General features: G+C 44.8%; 1 protein-coding gene across 5 annotated transcripts in view; it reads right to left on the minus strand.

The window, feature by feature from the left end:
* Window positions 1-964: 964 nt before the first annotated feature.
* Window positions 965-23,639, minus strand: part of LOC147885999 (polygalacturonate 4-alpha-galacturonosyltransferase-like) — a 33,425-nt gene continuing 10,750 nt past the window's right edge. For 3 of the 5 annotated variants that reach the window (XM_087396485.1, XM_087396486.1, XM_087396484.1), the window contains exons 8-10: window positions 3,262-3,619; window positions 2,568-3,152; window positions 966-2,385 (exon numbers count right to left, since the gene is read on the minus strand). In XM_087396485.1, coding sequence (XP_087252611.1) covers window positions 2,110-2,385; window positions 2,568-3,152; window positions 3,262-3,619 — 1,219 coding nt within the window. In that variant the 3' untranslated portion in view covers window positions 966-2,109. Of the gene's footprint in view, window positions 2,386-2,567; window positions 3,153-3,261; window positions 3,620-23,639 lie in introns of all 5 variants that reach the window. The other 2 variants (XM_087396489.1, XM_087396487.1) reach the window with 1 other exon arrangement.

A 23,639-nucleotide genomic window follows, 5' to 3' on the forward strand; every position in this document is an offset into this window, starting at 1 on the left:
CATGAACCGTAATTATTTGTTTTAGAGTATTTGAAGGATTGATTAGATATTTAAGCCCCAAACTATTTTAATGGTCCATTCTTTATTTATGGATTAGGAGGAATAGGTTATCCAACAAGGCTACCATGCCATCAAGGATATGCAAAAAGCATGAGGGCCAAGCTCCACTTGCATAGATAGGCAAACAGAGGATAGCAACAGAGGACAACATAACTACCACATAGAAGGTAGTATACGGCAACCAATATTCCTCATCAGAAGTTCAAAAGGAAGCAAGAAAGGGTAGCTTCTGCATGAAACTTCTTAACAATAGTACATTTGCAAAGCATGCAATGGACAACATGCTACCACTTTCGGCATTTACGAAGGGAGAGCTCCAAGTTGAGTGTTTGACTCTCAACAAGCGCTCTGTCAATGTCCACTTTGGGCATGGTGATGTTACCATGCACCACACGTCCACACTTCCCCAATCCAACTTTGCATTTTGGGTCATAATGTAATTTATGATTTTGGAAGATATATAAGACATTGCAATTGACTAGCTTATTTAGACAAGTTTGGACTCGAGGATAAGCATAATAGAATAGTTGTGCATGCCTCAATAGTAGAGTGGAAGATTGTTGGCCTACAAATGCTTATTGTTAGGAATATCGGTCATGGAAAGATTGAACATGACTGGGGTTTCAATCTATTGTCCTTAGGGGGTGTATCCTCTATTAATCATGAGACCTTCAAACTCACTAAAGTTCAATAACTAATGGAATAAAAGGTGCTCAATTCTCACACCTTCACTTGGATTTGCAAAGGACATAAATTTGTGACACTAGCTTGGAAAGGACATAATACACAACCAAGGGAAAACAAGGTTGAGCATTGAAAGACTATTGACCATTGGATTTCAACTATGCGTTGTTGGATGTATAACCTTGCTTTGCATCCACAACGTATGAAAAATAGTAGTTTTAATGAGACAATAACAATCTCAACCGAGGTAAGAATAGTTGTTAAATTCTAATTCCCACCTATTTTCTTTTCCATTAAGTTGAGATCCCTCCTCTATGGGGAGAGGAGATAGTGGACTTAATGTCGTGTAGAATACATAATTGGAAGGGCACCTTTTTGAGAATATGAGCTCGTAATAATTAAGTACTCTCATGCTGGCGGGTTTCCAGACGATGGACTCCTGCCCCATCGATTTCTCTTCCCTGCGCTCTGTTGGAATATCCCGGTGCACTACACTCTACCGACGAGAAGGAAGGCGACGACCTTTGTAAAAGTTTTAGAACAAACCGAAAGAGACCGAAATTTAAGGTGAACAGAAACAGTATCAATTGCTTCGCCTGTAAAGTCTCAAAACGTGAACCGTTAGGTTGAGCCGTACTTGCCAACATTATTTGTAAGTACCTCTGTGCATGCGTATTGCTGGTTCATAAGTACTAATATGCTGTCACAAACAAAATTCAGATCGCTGCAAGTCCATAATACAATCTCTCCGAGAACTTTAAGCACTTTGGCTTCTCTCGAGTACTCCCTTAAAAAAACTGGTAATATCCTTCCCCTCCGCTATGCATTGCATGAATATATGCCATGTCGGTAATAACCATTCAGACCTGTGGATGCATTGTGTCGAATTCCTGCCAAAACTGGAAATAGCCACGACTTATCACTGAAGGCCTGATTGCTAGCAGTCTGAGAGCAGCAGTATGAAGTACAAGCTTCTTTCAGTAGAATGTATACAAAATGGGTATCCCTTATCCATCCATTACACCTGACCTTTGATTGTAGCCAAACCAAATTAAAGAATGTGATCCCCATGATGGGTTTTTTCACCAGCTGTGGGCCTATGCACAACAGGCTGTCTTTACCAGCACTTTATCAGATAGCTCTGGAAAGTGTCCTACAGTCAAGGAGTCATGGGAAGGAAACTCTCAATGCCATGCCATCCAATTGGATCTTGAAAAGATTGTCTTCATCTTGAAAAGATTGACTGAAGACTAGATGCCATGAATTCCATGGACAAAGAATTGAAACAGAACAAAGTCAGCTTACAAACATCCCAATCAGGGAATAGGACTCATGACCTTGCATCTTATGCACAGCCAATAAACTTTATTGGTTGATGTTGCATTGTTGTAGAAAAGGATGATTGTAATTTACATATCGTGTCCAATAATTCTTGTACTTTGCCATAGCCAGCTCTAACCAGGGCTTCATGTTACCATTATAGTGTACCACAGCAGCACCATCTATTTCACTTCGATCCACACTTGGGTTATATCCTAAGCCCAGGACATGCCATGATTTGTCCAAAGGATGGGTGAGCTTGTAGAATGTTATAAGACCTGGAGGCAGGGTCCCTAACTTCCACAATACCCTGTCTTCATTCTGGAAAGACACAGTAAGAATTCGAAGGCAAAAATATGTCAGGATACGAATTTGAAAGTCCACTCAGACATACTCAAATAATTTGAAAAGAGAAGGGCAAAGGGGGGGGAAGGAATCGGTTGATTGTGGCATTATGCAACTTCAAGAATGTGCCCTGTAAGTCACGATAAACCACCACTCACCATGTTTTGCCACTTGTGGTAGATGCCAGTGATGTCTCTCTTTTTCCATTGCTGAAGATCAAAGAGATTCATGCCATAGGCCCAGCCACAAGCATGTGGATCAAAATTCCTTCTGATGTGAGGATTTGAGAAGTTCAAATACTTGTCAAAACGATGAAAACTGTGACCACAAGTCTCTACAGCACCATTCACCATTCCATTCAAATTTACAGACCACAAAGCTGTCAAGTCTTTCTGTACTACAATGTCATCATCCAGAAAGAGGATCTTATCCAATTTTGGAAACGCCTCAGGAAGATAAAAGCGGAGATGATTCAACATTGACAAATACTTGGGATTTCGATATTTTAGATTGGAGGACCCAGCAGCTGTCGTTGCATGATCTGCTTTGAAATAATACTCCTTCATTGCAGCAGATTCAAGCTGTCTTAAGACGGGACAGTAGGAAGAATTTAACCAGGCAAAATCATCAATATTTTGGATATCAATTGTGGCATCGCCAGGTAAATTTGCCAAGAACCACATCTTCATAGCAGCATAGTTTAACTTGTCAGTGACAACGTGAAATACATGCTTCCAGGGTTCCTGCTTCAAAGCAAGAGCAACACAACATTAAACTAATGTAGGACAATGCAAAGCTTTATCAATTAACGATGGGCATACCACAATACTCAGTTAAGATTTAAATTGATACCTTTGCATTATGGACTGTTGAGTTCACTACCACAGACGCTGCCAGGACATTGTCAGAGAACAAAGCATAGTGGAAGAGGCTGTTGTCCTCAAGCTTGTCCTGACCAGAAAACTTCCTTTCATCCTCAGGTATCTTGTAATACTCTACAGTAAGCCGCATGGACAAACAGTGTATTCCTTTAGGGAGTGTTTTGGCTGCAAGCTGACTCAAAAATGTGCTTTGCTTTTTGAGCACCCGTGCCTGTTCTTCTGATGACTGCAGCATGGCCCTCAGCTTCTTTGTTATGGCTGTGCAGTCATAGAGTTGCTCTCTGGCTCTTGATAGCACTTGCCCCATTGACTTGATTCTTTCAGAAGCACTGCATCATAAGAAGTCACAATATGAGCTACATCAGAATCACAATCATATAACAGTCTTCAATAGAGGCTGCATCTATCCCATGCACAATGTGCAAGAAAACAACTTGTATGCAGCAAACAGAGCGTACCAGTATAATCTACTGAGCAACCTATGCTCCTTTGTTCAAAGGCACTGCCGAAAGTTGCGACGCTTACACTACTCAATGCATGATTTTAGTCAGACACAAGAAAGTCAAAATCGTAATGATCAAAAGAGATCTGTCTTTCAATATTACTAAACTGAAGTCCCAGGTTTTCAAGGAATTCTTAAATATTGTAGATTCTCTTGTTTCTTCCCTTTGATTTTGAAAAATATATCAATTTGTAATATTGTATATATTCAAGTGTTTTAACAGAGAATTGGAGGGGGGGGCGGGAAGGGGTTGAAAGAAAAGTTGATGCAAGCTATAAAAGTTCAACACAATGGAACAGAAAGTGCATGATGTGGACAACAAGCTAAAAAAAGGAGATAGATGTAAGACATTAAGATAACTAAGCACCAGGACATCATCACCAAATCACATCTCCGAGAGAACAGCAAGAGCATCAAGAGCACGCTAAGAATCTCAAAATAGTGGGAGTGGAAGAAGCAAGGAGGAAGATATGGCAGCGATCCTCAGCAATGTATTTCAGAAAACAATGCACATTTTTGCAATCCAATGGCAGGCTGCCTTCAAGGTAGGAAGGAAGGGTACAGACCTAGGCATCTAATTGTAAAATTCCAAGAAACACAATTCAGAGATAAGTACATAGCCATAAGTACCATCTCAAGGGGCACTCTATGGATATTTACCTTCATAAGACTAGAATATATCCAATCTTACAAATTGTAATTTTTTATAGAACAATAAGAGACTTTAGACAAAATTATGAATAGATATGAAAATGAAAAATGAAAAATAAAGGAAAAAATAAAACTAAAATAAAAATTAAAAATTAACTTAGTAAGCTCTTGGGTAAATCCAATGCTCAAGTGCTTCCCAACCTTCGAAATCCCAACCAAAGGATGCTGACATCCCAAAGACAACGTTCAAGACAGAGCGAGCTCATTACGAGTTAGAAGTCATGCCATCGATCTCAAAAATGTGCCACTAACCTGCAATAAATTGATGTAACTGGTGTTCATTGAGCATATAGCAGTGTGCATGTTCATTTTTTAAGATGATATCTTGATCTTCTCAGCCATAGCAGAGCAACACATAAGGGATGTATGGAAAGCCCTCCAGCTTTTGTGTGATAATCAATTATATCTCAATGCCAAAAAGAGTGAGTACGGTCTGATGGAAATCGGTATATCATCAGCACAGATGGCATTCACTTGGACCCCAAAAAGATTCAGGCAATCACATCTGGGCAATCCCCACGACGCCTCAAGAGATCTGATCTTTTATAGGACTTTGCCAGGCCTAATGCTCTCACGTGCCCAGATTCTCCACCACTTCAGCACCCTTAAGATATCTATTAAAAGGAGTTAGACATGTCCGCAAAAGATTTCCATTACCGACGCAGCTCTGCAGGCCATCCACGATTTACAACAGTTGGCTACTACAACTCCTATTATAAAACTATTTTTGGTCATCAGAGATGCAAGCAATGTGGCCATCAGGACAATTTTACAACAAGAAGAAAGGCCCGTGGCTTACTATAGCAGAAAGCTCAATGACGCTGAAAAGAACTACTCGGTCTATGACAGAGAATTATTCAAACTGTGATCCAGGCATTGAAGCATTGGAAGCCGTTCCTTTATGGGCAGACTTTCATAGTCAAAACAAATCATCAAGCCTTAAAATGGCTTTGGACAATGCCCAGCTCCCAATGGAGTGATCGACAATCCTAATGGAGTCAAATATTTCAACAATTCATAGGCTTGATTGAATTTGTCCCTCAAAAGAATAACTTGTAGCCGACACTTGAAGTAGGAAAGCATCCATTTAGATAGTACAAGGGACCACTGTGCACAAGATTCAAGTAAAAGACCTTGATTCTATGAAAATACAGTACGCAGATTTAACGGAGTTCGGCACTCAGGTTCGGTTCGCCATAACTATCGCTCCCAATCATTACTCAATCCAAGATGAGTGGCTATTCTACAAGCAGAGACTATGTGTGTTTAATACAAGCAGCGGGCTCTTCTCCATGATGCCCATGATGCCCTCATAGGTGGCCATCAATGGCGAATTGGAGAAACTAGAGTGCTACTTTCACTGGCCAAAAATGCGGAAGAATATATATAGTTATGTGCAGAGATGTCAAATCTGCCAAAAAGTAAAACTGTCCCATCAGAATGCAGTAGGGTTGTTTCAGCTCTTACGATCCTAGAAGGACATCACGATGGATTTTGTGGGACCCCTTCCAACATCTGCAAGTACGCAAAACACTCAATGTCTAGCCATTGTTGATCGTTTTAGCAAATAACGGCCAAGGCAAAAGACATAGCCCGCTTATTTATCAAGTATTAGAATCTGATTGGAGGATTGTCACGGAGCATTACTACAGGCAGGGATTTCAAATACACCTCGCAATTGCTCTAGATGTCTCGTGCATTCCATCTGCAAACTAGCTGGCAATCAGAGGTGTATAGTCAATTGGCATTTGACGTACTAAAATCTTATTGTCATGATGTGCAGTCAAAGTGGGAGCAGTATCTTCTACTCATATATGTAGGCTCAAGGAAGCGAAAGGATGCAAAGAATGGAGTAAGGAGTAAAAGCCGTCACATTAACTATGAAAGAAATGAAAGTACAAAGTACAATAAAAGGAAACCCTAGGACAGAGTGTCCTAGTGGTACCACTAGTACTAGGTGTCATAAGACACTAAAAGTACTTGGTAGCCTAAGTGCCAATAACTAAAGCTACATGGCACATCCCAGGGCCCAGAGGGCATCAATATGCCCGGGAGATGATGGCCTACAAACCCTCCTCCATGGTATGGGCTGAAGTATTCTCGAAACGTCTCAGAACACCTAGTATTTTCTAGTCATGGTGGCACATGTTCATCCCAAGGGATATAGCCTCCTATGGATGTACAAGGTATGCCAAATCATGTAGCAAAGGGAACCAAGTGTAAAGCCTGTCGAAAGACTTCAAACTTGGGACGAGGAAGTGCCTTTGTAAACATATTTGCTATGTTGTCCTCTGTGGGAAGGTAGGATAATTCTCTGTCTCCTGTTGACAACCGCTCTCTAACATAATGATAGTGAACCTCAATGTGCTTAGTACGTGCATGAAACACTGGATTACGCGCAATAGCTAAAGCACTCTGGCTGTCAGTGTAGACCATAGTGGAGGATGTCTGGCGGATACCAAGATCTGCAAGTAACTGTCGCAGCCAGACACACTCTACTGTAGCGGTGACGGCTGCCCTGTACTCAGCCTCATAGCTGGATGTGGCAATTGTTGGCTGCTTCTTGCTGAGCCAAGAGATACATGAACTGCCAAGCAAAAAACAATTGCCGGTATGTAACACTTTGGTGTCGGAACAACCTGCCCAGTCACTATCCGCATGGTAAGTGAGCCCTGATCACCATAGAAGAGGGCTAAATCCTGTGCCTCTGAGATCTCTGAAGACTCTCTTCACTACCTATCAATGCTGTGAATTGGGCATGTACATGAACTTGCTGAGCTGGAATATTGCTGCATGCATATTGTACGTTGGGTCTGGTGTGGCACAAGTAAATGACGGCCTGCTAGTAAAGGGTGATATCACATGGTGGACTCTCATCATGAGCTGGGTCCACTAGAGTAGAGATTGGCTTGCAATCCTCGAACTGAAAACAATCAAGGAGCTGTCCAATATGAAGCCTGGGTCCACTAGAGTAGAGATTGGCTTGCAATCCTCGAACTGAAAACAATCAAGGAGCTGTCCAATATACTTGGACTGTGTCATCATAATACCCCCCTCAACATGAGCAAACTAAATGCCCAAATAATAGTGCAGCTGTCCCATGTCTGACATTTCAAAAGCTTGCTGCAAATCAGCCTTGAAAGCTGCAATATGCTGAGTATTAGGGCCAGTGATCAGCATGTCATCCACATATAAAATCAGCATGAGCAAACCGAATGCCCAAATAATAGTGCAGTTGTCCCATGTCTGACATTTCAAAAGCTTGCTGCAAATCATCCTTGAAAGCTGCAATATGCTGAGTATCAGGGTCAATGATCAACATATCATCCACATATAAAAGCAGCACTAAAAATCAGATCCAGTCCCACAGACGTAAAGAGTGGGCTCTGTTGGGCTATTCTGCAAATCAGCCTTGAAAGCTGCTATATGCTGAGTATCAGGGTCAGTGATCAACATATCATCCACATATAAAATCAGCACTAAAACATCAGATCCACTCCCACAGACGTAAAGAGTGGGCTCTGTTGGGCTATTTTGAAAACAAGGGACATTAATTGAGCATGAATTTTAGCATACCATGCCCTGGGGGCCTGCTTTAAACCATAAAGGGATTTTCTCAGCCGGCATACTTTGTTTTCAAAGCCAACAACCTCAAAGCCAAGAGGTTGTGTCACATAAACTTCTTCCTGCAGATCCCCATGAAGAAAGGCAGTCTTAATGTCAAGCTGGTGCACTTGCCAATGGTGATGGGCTGCAATGGCAATGACACATCTAATAGATGTAATCCTAGAAGTGGGAGCAAAGGTCTCCTCAAAGTCAATGCCTTGTTGTTGGGCATACCCTTTTGCAAGAAGACGGGTTTTGTGTTGATCTATGCTGCCATCAAATTTCCTTTTTAATTTGTAGACCCATCGGGTACCAATGGCATGCTTGCCAGGAGGTAGATCTACTAATTCCCATGTGTCATTTTTGGCAATAGATTTTAGCTCAGCTCTCATTGCATCCATCCACTCTTTGCTATCAAAAGCATCTTCATGGCATAAAGGCTCTTCATTAGGAGTGCAAAATCAAGAAAGTGACCATGCATCAGTCTATTCCCTGATCTTGTCCGGGCAGCAAGAGATTGATCTTGTTTGCTGTCCCTCAATGTGTCAAGAAGCCATCTCGGAACTTGCCTTTGTTGTCTATTGACAGCTCTTTCTTCAATCACTGCATCATGAATATTGGGATCATTTTGTGTTGGAAGAGGAACCTGCAAATCAGCATGGGTTGCTGGCTGATCATTGCTTATTGGAGGGCCTACAAGAGGCTCATGTTGCTGGTCAAAGTCCCCTCCTAAGGGAAGAAGAGGTGACCAAGAGTCAAAGGCATCAAACATGTCATCTAGCTTTGCTTTGCAGTCCACAAAAGGAGAAGCTGAATGTTCAGTAAAGATTATATCTCTACTGACAATAATCTTCCCAGTATTTGGTTGGTACAACCGATACCCTTTGCTCTCCTAGCTATAACCAATAAATACGCATTTGATTGCCTTATCATCAAGCTTATGTCTCAGCTGAGATGATACATGGACATATGCAAGAGACCCAAAAACTCTCATGTGTGAAAGTGAAGGCTTCCTGCCTTTCCCTGCTTCATAAGGTGTAATTGTCCTCAATGCCCTTGTAGGTGATCTATTCAGCACATAGTTGGCACATATCACTGCATCAAGCCAAAATTTATTGGGCAAGGACTTGGCATCTGGCCATCTCCATAGTGGACTTGTTCTTTCTTTCAAGAATGAGGAGTGTAAGGAGTAGCAATGCCCCATGAAGACAAGAATGCATCAAACTCCTGTGACATATACTCTCCCCCCCTATCTGTGTTGAGGGTGACAAGCTTGCATCCTGATTCATTTTCAACCATTTTCAGCCCCCTCTGAAAGCAAGAGAACACTTCAGATTTGTCTTTTAAAGCATATACGCAGCAATATCTTGTGAAGTCATCGATTAGAGTCATGAAATATTTGTACCCTCCAATGGCATTGTCCTCGTTGGGACACACTAGCTGCAATTTCCTTTGTGGGAATTTTGGACAATCTTTTTGAAAAAGAAACTGATGCATCTTACCCAAAAGACAACCCTCACACACATGTTTGGAAACTGTGTGAGTTTGAGGTACATCATTTGCCATGCCCTGCAAATGTAACTTGGCAAGAGCTCTATAATTTAGATGACCCATTCGCTCATGCCAAAGATGAGTTTCAGCAAGCTGTGAATCTGAAATAGCAAATGCTTCAGTAGAAATTGCAGCTAAGTGATAATCAAGGTGATAAAGCCCCAAGTGCCAGTGAGAACTATGGCATTGTCATCACGAAGATCATATACTAGGCATCTGTATCCATCAAAAATCACTCTGAAACCAGAAGTAGCAATTGCTGAAATTGAATTCAAGTTGACTTCAATTGAAGGCACAAAAAGAACATTTGTCAAAGTGACAGGATGGCTTGAAATGGATGTGAGCTGCGCATCTCCAATTCCTTTTACAGCATAGGAAGCATTATTAGCACATGTGGCAGTCCCCCCTCGAGGTGCATTAGCCAAGGAATGAAACAACTGTCTACAAGAGGTTACGTGCTTGGAAGCACCACTATCAAAATACCAAGACTGAGCATCATTAGCAGAAAAGAATGCATCAACTTTGGAGGGATCAAAAGAGCAATGGACAGCCCATGCCCAATCATCCTGAAGAGCATGTGCATGTCAGGCATCTGCTGGCTCATGGGATTCAATTGCATGTGAGGCATTTGCTGTCAATCCTACTTTCTTCTTCTCCGAAGCAATGCGCTTCCTGCATTCTGACATTTCATGCCCTGGCTTACAACAATAGTTGCATCTTTTCTTCTTTGACTTATCTGCTGTATTTTGAGATACATTTGAGGAATTGCCACTGTTAGGCATATATTTAGGCTTGCCCATAGGCTTGGAAGCCTTGCCTTTTCCTTTCTATTGTGAAGCAAACGCATGATCAGGAATAGTAGCTTGCCTATTAGCACGACTCTTCTTGCAAAAGCAAAGTGACTAACTGATCAAATGAGTAGTGATCATGATTTCCATTGGCCACAAGTCTAAGGGTTGTAGCAAAACCCTTGATATGTGTCTGGCAGTCCATTCAATGTAGTGCTAACAAGCTGAGAATTAGGCACCACTTCATCAATATTTGCAAGTTGCTCCATGAGGTCCTTGACCTTTGTTAAATATGTATCCATTGAGTCACTTTCCTGCATGCTGAGTTCCTGCAATTGTCTTCTCAAATATGCAACCCGCGCCTCATTGCGAACCTGATAAAGAGAAGCTAGCTTATCCCAAGCATCCTTCGCTGTCTTGCATGACCGGATGTGTGAAATAATGATTCTCTTGCATGATAAGGCAAGAAGAGTCGGGAGGATTCCCCCCTGGAGGAGTGCCAGCAGTAGGGGCAGTCACTTGAGCATTGGCTGGCCTCAAATCAATACCTGAAACAGTATTCTAGAAGTTTCTGGCAACTAGAATGTGCTTCATAAGGTAGGACCACATAGGATAGTTGGTGCCATCCAACATATCATCTTCACGGAGAACGCCAAATAAATCATTATTGTGGCCAGCCATAGTGCCAAAAAATGGAAAACAAAGAGCACTAACTAACAATATCCAATACAAGTGCAAAATTGTCCATAAGCCTCAAGGCTTTCAACTGCAAAGTGCTGGCTGTCTCAAATATCTATAAGCCAAGAAAAGATATTCCAGGAGGCACCACGAGGCCTCAAGGCAATACGAGGCCTTTCTTGCTCAAATACAAAGATGAAGAGAGCAAATAGACTGGAAATTGAAATAGCAAGGTAGAGGGACAGAATCACCAGCTGAAATTGAGCTTTAAATACAAAAGCCCCAAATTTTGGAAACCCCTGATTTGATGACGTGGGACAATGTGACGGTGCTGAAACTGAGTGTAACTGAAGACTGCAATTTCTGGAAGTATTTCAGTTACCAAGCTTGTCCAAAGTGTTGGAGGGGCAAGTGGAAGGCTTGAATGTCAAAAGCCCTAAATTTCTTTGATGGAAATTAGGGCTTGACAGGGAAAAAACAGTTGACTTGCTGTAATAGTGTGCTGGAGTTGGAAAGCACCCACCAAATGTAGGCAGATAGGCGACTGTTCTAGAACAGGAGCGACTGATAGGTGCCTCTTCTATCAGTAGTACAGTTGTACGAATGAATGGGGGGCTGCTCAACCACGTCGACATGCAGTTGGGGGACTGTTTGCGTCCTGAACTGAGGTCGCCAAGGGCATATGGGTACCCCGAACTGTGTGTAGCTGCCCCAATCTGTGTAAAGCTGCCCCGAACTTGCTGAAAGCTGGTTCTAGAGCAGTTGCCTGTTCTAGAGCAGCAAGTAGAGGAGCTTCTTGATGATGAGCTGCCTCGGGATGTGGAAGAGAGCTGCCACGGCTGAAAGACAGCTAGAATAGCCCCAAAACCTAGAAATCTCCTCGAAAAGGGTGTAGATCAGCTCTAGAGCAGTCCTCTAGGCTGAGAAAGTACCGGGGGGAAGATTCTTCATGGTGACCAATTCTACAAAAGCTCGACAAGGAGCACGCAGACTCGAGTCTAGAGATAGCCGGCAGATAGTGTTAGAAAATACCCAACAGAGTGTTGGGGTAAAGGCACATTGCCAACCCTTCATTAAAAGATAGGACACCTATGACTGTCTTAAGACAGTCATAGGGTAAACCTAATCCTAATAAAACACAAGTGAGTTTGTGGTGTGGCTCATCATTCTTTCACACCCACACTTGAGTGTCTCTCTCTCTCACTCTCACTCTCTTGCTCTTCTTCCCCCTTCACTCCCTTTCAACTGGTATCAGAGCCTTTCCTCTCCACTCCCTAGCCTACCCAACCCTTTCCATACGGACGTACGGACAGCGCCGTACGACCGTACGTCATCCGTACAGTCGTACGGACGGACTGCGGCGGCGCATTTCGCCTGCAGGGCAACAGACCAGGGCACAGGCGGCGCAGCAGATCAAGGTGAAGGCGGGCTGCAGGGCGACAGCGCGGGCGCGGGCACGGGCTGTGGCGTGGGCACGGGCGGCGACGCGGGTTGCGGGCCTCCTTGCATAGCAGCTGCTAGCTGCAGCTCGAGGCGCCGCATCAAGCAAGCAGCCAGCAGCTACATAGCAGTTGCTACTAGCTGCTAAGCCTCTCGAGGCATCGCGCAGCTGGATCTCCTTTGACGTGCGTGTGTGCGCGTAGAGAGCCAGGTACAGAAAAGTACAGCAAACACAAATTTTTTTTTGGGAGAGGAATAGTGCTGAAGCACTCTGTTTTGTGCGTGGTACATGCATGTACGCGCAGTACATGAAGCGTTCCTGATGCATTCCTGAAGCATTTCAGCTGTATACTGTGCATTTGTTGAGGTACAGCAGGTACTCTCGTGTCCCTCACGCTTGAGGTGACTTGTGCCACAGTGGTGGTGTTTGCGCAGTTACTTGTCTTTCAGGAAGGTCAGATGCTTGTTTTGCAGAAGCTTCTATGCATTTACTGAGTGCAATTCTCAGTTTTGGGTGACCATTTCAAAGGGCTTTTGCCTGGACGTGTTTGCAGTATATGCCTTGAGGCAGTGTGTAGCCAAGGAGCACACATTTGCTTTGTTTCCGCAGTGCATTTGGTGACATTTGTTGCAGGTCACATTCTTTGTACGCACTTTGAAAATCTCAGTTGAGCCACGCTTGGTCAGGGCGCATCGAGTTTACTCGGTCCCTAACTGCCCATCGTTGACAGTGCTCAAAAGATTTTCTTGGTGTTTGTACGTTGTGATTTGTGTTGTTACTGAGTACACAGGGGCAGTCTATGCATTGCACATTGTCAGGTAAAAGTGTCAGAGAGATTTTCATATTGCGTGCTACCTCAGTGTTGAGGTGTTCTCCACTTGATTCAGGTGTCAGATCAAAGGGCTTTTGCCCAGACTTTGTTTGATAGCACTTGGGTTACCGACAGAGATCTTCAGATGCATTTTCTCCCCTTGGCATAAGGGTGATTGCTTGGGATTTATCCCATTTACTGTTGCAGGTTTTGTGACAGGCTGAAGTGTCTTATTTTTTTTGGGTGTTTGCCAAGTGGTTTCTACAATTTAACTCAGTGCAATACCTCATCTGAGGTGGGAGAAGTGATCAGTACAGTCAGTACAGCAGTGTTTACAGCAGTGTTTGTGGTTTGTCAAATGATTATGCACTGTTAAGCACTTGTTGAGCAGCTGCAGCAGTCTGAAATTACTGTTTTTATGCCTCTTTGAGCACAGTACAGTGTGTCAGAAGGTACAGTATTTGCAGGGTCATTTACTGTTTTGCTGCAGATTTCCCTGACAGTAAAAACAGCACCATTGAGAGTGCTTCTGGCTCTTGAATAGAGCAGGTTTTTCTGAGAAATCAGAATTTTTATTCAATCTTTTTACTTCCAGGGAGTCAGGTACTTTCCTCATCTGATATGGCATCAGGGGGAAGTGATTCTTCAATTCTGAACATAAAGAAACTGGAAGGAGCACACAACTATGCATTATGGGCAGAACAGTGCTTGAATGTACTTCTGTTAAAGAAGATTGCTAAGCCCATAAGGGTGAAGGGTGTCAAGCCATCTGACATGGCAGCTGATGACTGGGAAGAGCTTGATTTGTCCGCGAGGGCAGCTATCATGCTCACTATTTCAGACACTCTTGTGTTCAATGTACAGGCTGAAAAGACCTCTTATGGTCTATGGCAAAGACTAGAAGAATTGTATGCCCAAAAGAGCTCAGCCAGTAAGGTTTATTGGCTGAAGAAGCTGGTCGATCTTCGCATGAAGGAAGGTACAGCTATGACCTCACACTTGAGTGAGTTCAATGCCATCTTTACACAGCTGATTGCACAGGGGTTGAACCTTGATGAGGAGTTCAAGGCTACTTTCTTGCTGTGTACCCTCCCCGAGAGTTGGGACACTTTCAAGACCACCCTGTCAAACTCGAATGCCACTCTTATTTATGCTGATGTAGAGAGCTCTCTCCTTATGGAGGAGATGAGCAGGAAGAATAATGCGGGCAGCAAGTCTTCAAATGCTTTGCAGGTACAGGACAGAGGCAGGACTCAGCAGAAGGGGAGATCTGCTAGTAAGTCCAAATCCCGCAGTCAGTCCCGTGGCAAAAAGGACATTGAATGCTTTTATTGTGGCAAGAAGGGACATGTGAAGTCTAAGTGCTTCAAGTTCATACGGGATCAGAAAGCCAAGAAGGCTGAAACAAAGGATGCAGGAAATGCAAGCAAAGGCAAAGGCAAGGCCAAGGCAGATGACTTGGATGCAGTGAATGTTGCAGCAGAGGACAGTGACAGTGACATACATGATGTTTTATGCTCTTCTGCTGTAATAGCACATGCTTTGGTTATTGATGGCCATGACATGCACACCTGGCTCTTGGATTCAGGTGCCTCTTTTCATGTTACTTCTCATAGGGAGTGGTTTACTTCCTACACAGGTACTCATGGAGTTGTTCATCTTGGGAACAACTATGCATGTCAGATTGCAGGGATTGGCAGTATACAGATAGTATTTACTGATGGACGGTCATTTATGCTTGATGGTGTTCGCCACGTGCCGCAAATCAAGAAAAATCTGATTAGCACTGGCTTATTGGATGACAGTGGTTACCACACCACATTTGGGGATTCCAAATGGGTGATTACTGATGGCCAGACTGTAGTGGCTGAGGGTTTTAAGAGTGATACCTTGTACCCTCTTTATGTTTCCAGTGTGGGTAATCATGTTGTTGCCATAACCGAGCTGCCAAAGGTTTCATTGTGGCATAGCCGGTTGGGACACATGTCTGTTAAAGGAATGCAAGAACTGTCACGTTTGGGTTATCTGCCGCCTCTTTCTTTTTCAGATTTGCCTACTTGTGATCATTGTATATTTGGCAAGCACTCTGTCACTCCTCATAAGAGGAGAACTCCCCAGAATAGAGCACCACTTGATTTAGTGCACACTAATTTGTGTGAGATGCCACAGTTATCACTAGGGGGTGCAAAATATTTTATTACTTTCATTGATGATGCCACACGTAAGGTGTGGGTCTATTTCTTGAAGCATAAGGGAGATGCCTTAGATGCTTTCAAGAAGTTTGTCGCTCAGGTAGAGAATCGGACAGGTCGTAGGCTGAAATGCCTCAGATCCGATAATGGGGGTGAGTATGTGTCACATGCTTTTGTGCAGTTTTGCCAAGCTAAGGGCATCAAACAGGAACTCACAGCCCCTCATAATGCATCTCAAAATGGTGCAAGTGAGCGGATGAATCGAACTATTTAGGAAAAGGTTCGATGTATGTTGTCTTATGCTGCATTACCCCATGGCTTTTGGGCAGAAGCCGTGCAAACAGCAGTTCACATTATTAACAGGTCGCCAAACAAGGCTTTGGAGTTGAAAGTGCCAGAGGAGGTGTGGTCTGGCAAGCCACCTTCATATAAGCACTTACGTGTATTTGGCTGCGAGTGCTTTGCTCATGTACGCAAAGAACTGCGCAACAAACTGGATCCAAAGTCTATCAGATGCATCTTTATGGGTTATGGTGACGAAGGTGAAATGGGGTAAAGGTTATGGGATCCCGTTAAACGGAAGATTATACGCAGCAATGATGTCATCTTTAAAGAGGATAGTGTACACAAGGAACCCGTGCAACCTGTGGAATACAGGAGGGTTATTTATGATGATGTTGGACAGCAAAGAATGCCCATTTATATGCAGCAGCAGCCTGCTGCAGATAACCCTGTTCAAGAGGGTATACAGGCTGAAAATCAGCCATATAATTTTGCCAATGATGCACCACTGGATATGCCAGCAGATGGAGCTGTAGCACAGCCAGATATGGTGGTACAGCCACCCGTCATGCATGAAGAACAGGCTGGACAGCAGCCTAATCCGGAACATTTTGTTAGGAGGAGCACCCGTGTACAACGGCCTCCTGCCAGGTTTGTTCCAGGAGCCAATAATGTGGCTGATTTTATCATGCTGACAGAGTGTGGTGAGCCTTCCAGCTTCAAGGAAGCTATGGGAAGTACAGAGAAAAAGAAGTGGGAGAAAGCCATGCAGTCAGAAATGGACTCCCTACTTCAGAATGATACATGGGACTTGGTGCGGTTACCTGCAGGTAGAAAGGTTTTGCCATGCAAGTGGGTCTACAAAGTCAAAGTGGATTCAAATGCTTTACCTAGGTATAAGGCCAGATTGGTTGCCAAGGGATTTAAGCAGGAGAAGGGCATTGACTTTGATGAGATCTTTTCCCCTGTAGTCAAGATGACTACTTTGAGAGCAGTGTTGGCTCTTGTTGCTCATGATGACATGGATTTATGTCAGATGGATGTGAAGACAGCCTTTCTTCACGGAGATCTCCATGATGAGATCTATATGAGTCAGCCAGAGGGATATGCTGTTAAAGGGAAAGAGCAGCTTGTGTGTAAGCTCAAGAGGAGCTTGTATGGACTCAAGCAGGCGCCAAGGGAATGGTACAAGAAGTTTGATGCCTTCATGCAGTCCCAAGGGTATCATCGGTGTGAGACCGATCATTGCTTGTACACCAAACGGGCAAAGGATGGCAGTTTGATGCTACTCATTCTATATGTGGATGACATGCTTATTGCCAGTAAATCTCAGCATGAGATTAGTGCTTTGAAGAAACAACTGCATGAGTCTTTTGACATGAAAGACTTGGGTGATGCAAATCATATTCTTGGCATGCGTATTACTCGTGACAGGTCCAAGGGACTTTTGTTTCTGTCACAGAAAGAGTACATTAACAAAGTACTGCAGAGGTTTAAAATGGAGGAGGGGAAGTCCATTAGTACCCAGTTGCCTCCACATTTAAAACTCAGCAGTAAGGACAGCCCCAGATCAGATGATGATAAGGCTGAAATGGCCAAGGTTCCGTATGCATCTGCAGTTGGATCTTTGATGTATGCCATGGTTGCCACTCGTCTGGATATTGCTTTTGCGGTGGGAGTCATCAGCAGGTATATGGCAAATCCAGGCAAGCGGCATTGGGAAGCAGTGAAAGGTGTCTTGAGGTATCTCAAGGGTACCAAAGACTTGTGCATATGCTATGGTAGGCAAGATGCATTGGTGCATGGTTTTACAGATTCAGACTATGCAGGGAATGCAGATAAGAAGTCTACTACCGGTTATATTTTCACATTTGCAGGAGGTGCTATATCATGGGTGTCTCGGTTGCAGAAATGCGTTGCACTGTCAACCACAGAAGCTGAATATGTTGCAGCCACTGAGGCCTGCAAGGAAGCAATATGGCTTACTCGGCTGGTGGGAGATTTGGGCATTACAGGAGATATGCCAATTTTGCATTGTGATAGTCAGAGTGCTATCATGTTGGCAAAGAATCCGGTCTTTCATCAGAAGACCAAGCACATAGAAGTGAAATATCATTTCATCAGGGAGGTACTGGAAGACAAGCGACTTCAGCTTGTGAAAGTGCATACTGATGATAATCCTGCAATTTGCTCACTAAGAGCTTGCCTACAGAGCGGTTTGCACATTGCCGCCACATCATGGGATTAGAATGAGACCATTCTTACTTTATGGTCTTGTATACAGTAACTGTATAATGCTGTAATTTTTATTCTTTTCTCCCCTTTAGGCACATTGGCCTTTAGGTGGGAGGTTGTTGGGGTAAAGGCACATTGCCAACCCTTCATTAAAAGATAGGACACCTATGACTGTCTTAAGACAGTCATAGGGTAAACCTAATCCTAATAAAACACAAGTGAGTTTGTGGTGTGGCTCATCATTCTTTCACACCCACACTTGAGTGTCTCTCTCTCTCACTCTCACTCTCTTGCTCTTCTTCCCCCTTCACTCCCTTTCACAGAGGGTACACGCACAGCGGAATACTTATAGTAATGCCCAGGAGCTCACATAGTGTGCGGTGTGGGGTGTGGAATCACAAACTTCTTTACTTATGTGCATACAATAGGTGTGCAAACTCATCAATAGACAATGAACCAACCAGATAGAGAAACCACCAAAATATATATTTCCGTCCAAAACTATGGACACAATACAAAAGAGACAGATCCAGAGTCCCACCAATGATGTGGTCCTCTATTCTTACCACAAGGTCCTCCTCCTATCTGCCGGCTATCTCTAGACTCGAGCCCGCGTGCTCCACCTGGAGCTTCTGTAGACTTTCCATCCAGTGTGTTCTTCTCCACCTTACTGCCTGTGAATCAGCCTAGGTGGGCAGCCGCTGCCAAGCTTTGTCTGCAGCACACACATCCCTGTTCCACTGCTCCAACCTGCTTGTGAATGGCTGCTCCAGAAGGTATGATGATCACAACACCTTGCTGCCCTAGAAGACAGCCAAGGTCCAGCCTTGCTGCAGCCCTTTGACGGCGCCTTGTCCTGGCCGTACCTCTTCCGTACACTGCCCTGCAGCAGCCTGTACAGATCCGTACAGCTTTGTACCCTGCTCCGTACACATGCTGATGTCAGCGCACCTTTCATAGGGTCCTGCTGCAGTCCACTGAGTGCCTCATGCCAGGCCTGATCCAAGACACTGTGTTCCCGCCATCTTCCTGCACATGAGCTGCTCCTGATGCAACCTTTCATCCTTGGGATACCCCACCAACCATGAATGCTCCAGATCTGTCCCAGATCCACACATCAAGGTAATCTCTCTTTGGGCACATCTTGCCCTAGGTCTCCCTCCCCCACGCACTCCTCATTTGGGGGCTTACAGATGGGGAGGTGACCTTTCCAACACCCCCTCTCACCGACACATCTCGGCCCAATGCCAACACGTCAATGACGATGCTCCAGTAACTCCCTGGTTGTAGTCCTCTGGAACCTTTCGATGTCGAAATCTTTTCCTGGCTTTTCATCCAGTGGCTCTTGCTCCACCAGGTCCGGTTCCGCTTCCACACACCATCTTGGTACACAGGTCCATCTTTGGTAGCACCTCCTGGCACCCCCTTCCGTCACATTCCTGCTTTTGAATTCGAGCAACCCAGCCTCCACGATCTTCTAGTTGTCCCCCTCATAATGACTGAACAACCTGGAGTCTTCCAGGCACCATGCTCTGAGGGTCTGTTTCAACCCGTCCTTCCTTTGGCAAGGTCTGCAACAAAAGTACATCTCCAGATCACCTGGACTGCGAACTTTAAACGCACCTGACTGAACCTGAGTCACCGTCCTTCTCGCAAGGGCACAATCCTCCAGTCGTGGAAGTCGATTCCCAAGAGCTTCTGAATCAGGGTCGTCCTTCAGCAAGGTCCCTGCCTTCAAGCTCCCACACCAGTGAGCCTCCTACTTGGGCTCTGATACCATGTTAGAAAATACCCAACAGAGGGTACACGCACAGCGGAAGACTTATAGTAATGCCCAGGAGCTCACACAGTGTGGGGTGTGGAATCACAAACTTCTTTACTTATGTGCATACAATAGGTGTGCAGACTCATCAATAGACAATGAGACAATCAGATAGAGAAACCACCAAAATATATATTTCCGTCCAGAACTATGGACACAATACAAAAGAGACAGATCCAGAGTCCCACCAATGATGTGGTCCTCTAATCTTACCACACAAGGTCCTTCTCCTATCTGCTGGCTATCTCTAGACTCGAGCCCGCGTGCTCCACCTGGAGCTTCTGTAGACTTTCCGTCCAATGTGTTCTTCTCCACCTTACTGCCTGTGAATCAGCCTAGGTGGGCAGCCGCTGCCAACCTTTGTCTGCAGCACACAGATCCCTGTTCCACTGCTCCAACCTGCTTGTGAATGGTTGCTCCAGAAGGTACGATGATCACAACACCTTGCTGCCCTAGAAGACAGCCAAGGTCCAGCCTCTAGGGAATTCAGTCTGCAGCTCACCTTCAACTCTCCTTCACCCCCAGTGTGAGGCCCAAGGGAGTAGCTCCTGGCTGCTCCTGTCTGCTCCTTGAACTGCTGGATAGTTGGATGATTTAATGGGGCATGAAGCCCCTCCTTTTATAGGCCTAGAGGCCTGTCAAAAAACCCGACCAGTCTGCCCTGACTGGGCCGACTGGACAGACCAGGTTGGCTGGCCCAACCGACCTGGTTGGCTCAGCCCAACCAGCCCTATATAAGGGCCCTAGCCAGGCCATTTTGGGCTGCTGCTAGACTCCCCTTTTCTGCTGCTGGAGACCCTGCTGCAGGCTGTATACCTGCCCATAGACCCCCACTATACTGTGCCTTGCTGCAGCCCTTTGCCGGCGCCTTGTCCTGGCCGTACCTCTTCCGTACACTGCCCTGCAGCAGCCCGTACAGATCCGTACAGCTTTGTACCCTGCTCCGTACACATGCTGATGTCAGCGCGCCTTTCATAGGGTCCTGCTGCAGTCCACTGAGTGCCTCATGCCAGGCCTGATCCAAGACACTGTGTCCCCGCCATCTTCCTGCACATGAGCTGCTCCTGATGCAACCTTTCATCCTTGGGATACCCCACCAACCATGAATGCTCCAGATCTGTCCCAGATCCACACATCCAGGTAATGTCTGTTTGGGCACATCTTGCTTTAGGTCTCCCTCCCCCACGCACTCCTCATTTGGGGGCTTACAGATGGGGAGGTGACCTTTCCAACAGATAGGAGAAGTACCTTGTGGTAAGATCAGAGGACCACACCATTGGTGGGACTGTGGATCTATCTCTTTCGTATTGAGTCCATAGCTTTGGACGGAAATATATTATTTTGGTGTCTTCTATATCTGGCTGGTTCATTGTCTATTGATGAGTCTGCACATCTATGTGATGCACATTAAGTAAAGAAGTTTGTGATTCCACACCCCACACGCACATTGTGTGAGCTTCTGGGCATTACTATCAGTCTTCCACTGTGCGTACCCTCTGTTGGGTCATTTCTAACATGGTATCAAAGCCCAAGTAGGAGGCTCCCAGGTGTGGGAGCCTGAAGGCAGGGACCTTGTTGAAGGACAAACCTGATTCAGAAGCTCTAGGGAATCGACTTCCACGACTAGAGGATTGTGCCCTTGTGAGAAGGAGGGTGACTCAGATTCAGTCAAGTGGGTTCAGAGTTATGGTCTACTAAAAATTGAGTTTGGTTGACTTTGCTGTGTGGTATAACAGCAGAGATGTCGACCCCTACAGCCTCTTCAGCCCTTGCTCTCCCTTCCTCCTCCCCCAGTTTCCTCTCATTCACTATCCCTAACTTTGGAGAGTCAAGAAAATTGGACGGGACCAACTACCCAATCCGCAGTCATTTAGTGGCTCGGAAGTTGTGGAAGCTGACCACGGGAGCGGAGGCGAAGCCGAAGGACATGGTGGACAGGCAAGGGGAGATAGTCATGGCAGTAGACAGAGAGGAGCTCGAAGCTTGGGAAGACAGAGATGCCCATGCCCTAGTATTAATCATAGGGACTATGGCGGACTCTGTTCTTTCACATATCCAGATGGCCGAGATGTCAGTAGAGGCGTGGGTCACTCTGAAGGATCTATACGAGACAGACAACACCTCCCGGATTTTGCTTCTTCAGCATCAACTCTACAATCTTGATATGGAAGGAGATACAATACATAGCCACTTGACGAAGATCAAGGTGGTGAGGGATCAGCTGGTAGCAATTGGTCAAAAGATAGACTCATGCCATTTGGCTTTAATGGTACTAAGGAGACTACCTCGAAGTTTCAAGAGCTTTGTTACGACTATGACAGCAGGACAGAGGACCAAACCTCTAACGTTTGAGAAGTTGGGTCAATTATTGCTATAGGAGGACGCTCAGGAGAAGCTCTACAATGAGGACAAAGATGACAAGGCAATGCTGGCGAAGCATTACGCTGGCAAAGGAAAGGGTAAGCCTAAAGGTGTCAAGTCCAAGAAAGACGACTCTGACGACAAGGAGACTTCTAAAAGAAAGCAGAAGAAGAAGTGCTTCTACTGTGATACGCCAAGACATTTTGCAAAGGATTGCAGAAAGAAAAAGGCGGATCAGAAAAACAAAAAGGAGTCTAACTCAAATTCAGAGGGAGAGGCCAAAGCAAATGTGGTAATCAAAGAGTTGTTCCTGATGACATCATCGAGTGTTACGGAGGTCAGATATGTTGACCAAGAAATCACAGTGAGAATGTCTGACATAGAGATGTGGGTCGACGAGGAGTCAGATGCCTTTATGAAGGTGAAGGACAGCATGGAGCACTTGGCATCTTCTAAGTGCATGGCTGTTGACACTGACACGAGAGTGGATTCCATTCCATGAAGGGCCTTGGGGTCTCATGGTCAGATGGATGCTGTACTTCAGAAGGGGACAGTAAAGGATTACACAGGCTTTTGGTGGGTGCCTCGATGAGGAACAGGGTTTGCCTTCAGAGCAAACACACAGGCAGTACAACAGTCTCGTATGTACTTGATATTTTGCATTTGAGCCTTTATAGCATGCTTTGGACAGACTCTGCTCTTCAATTTTCTCAGGAGATACGAGATTGGAAGGAATTAGCCTTCTTCGAAGGTGAAGGGAAGTATGGTTGCTTCTTCAAATCTCAGACGCAGATTGCTAGAAGATGATGGATAAAGAGTACTGAAGCCAGAAGAGTACCTGCTTGACAACTCAGCGAGAGTTCTCGATACAGGTTATCTAGAAATATTCATTGGTTGCAGACCTTGCCAAAGGAAGGACAAGTTGAAACAAACCCTCGGAGCATGATGCCTGGAAGACTCCAGGTTGTTCACTCATTATGAGGGGGACAACTAGAAGATCGTGACGACTGGATTGCTCGAGTTCGAAGGCAAGAATGTGACTGAAGGAGGTGGTGCCAGGAGGTGCTACCAAAGATGGACCTATGTACCAGGTGTTGAGATATCGAGCTCCACTCATGATATCCCAGGGTGACCATTGTGCATTTATGTCATCAACTTGTTAGCTGCAGATGCGGTTGGTACACCGCCCATGAATAATAGCTGGATGACAGCTATCCTTATAGTTCGTGGCTCAGTTAGTATGCGACCTTAGTTAGCTGAGTTTGGTTTGAGACCCACATATAGGGTTCTTCTATTTCTTTGTACTAGAGTTATTTTGGCTTTCACAACTAAGAAGAGGAAAACTATTTTCAGCCTCCACCTTTGTGTG

This window comes from Dipteris shenzhenensis, chromosome 25 (genome assembly GCF_047967505.1).
Source record: "Dipteris shenzhenensis isolate YYH24624 ecotype China chromosome 25, Dip_SZ_1.0, whole genome shotgun sequence".
NCBI classification, from domain to species: domain Eukaryota; kingdom Viridiplantae; phylum Streptophyta; class Polypodiopsida; order Gleicheniales; family Dipteridaceae; genus Dipteris; species Dipteris shenzhenensis.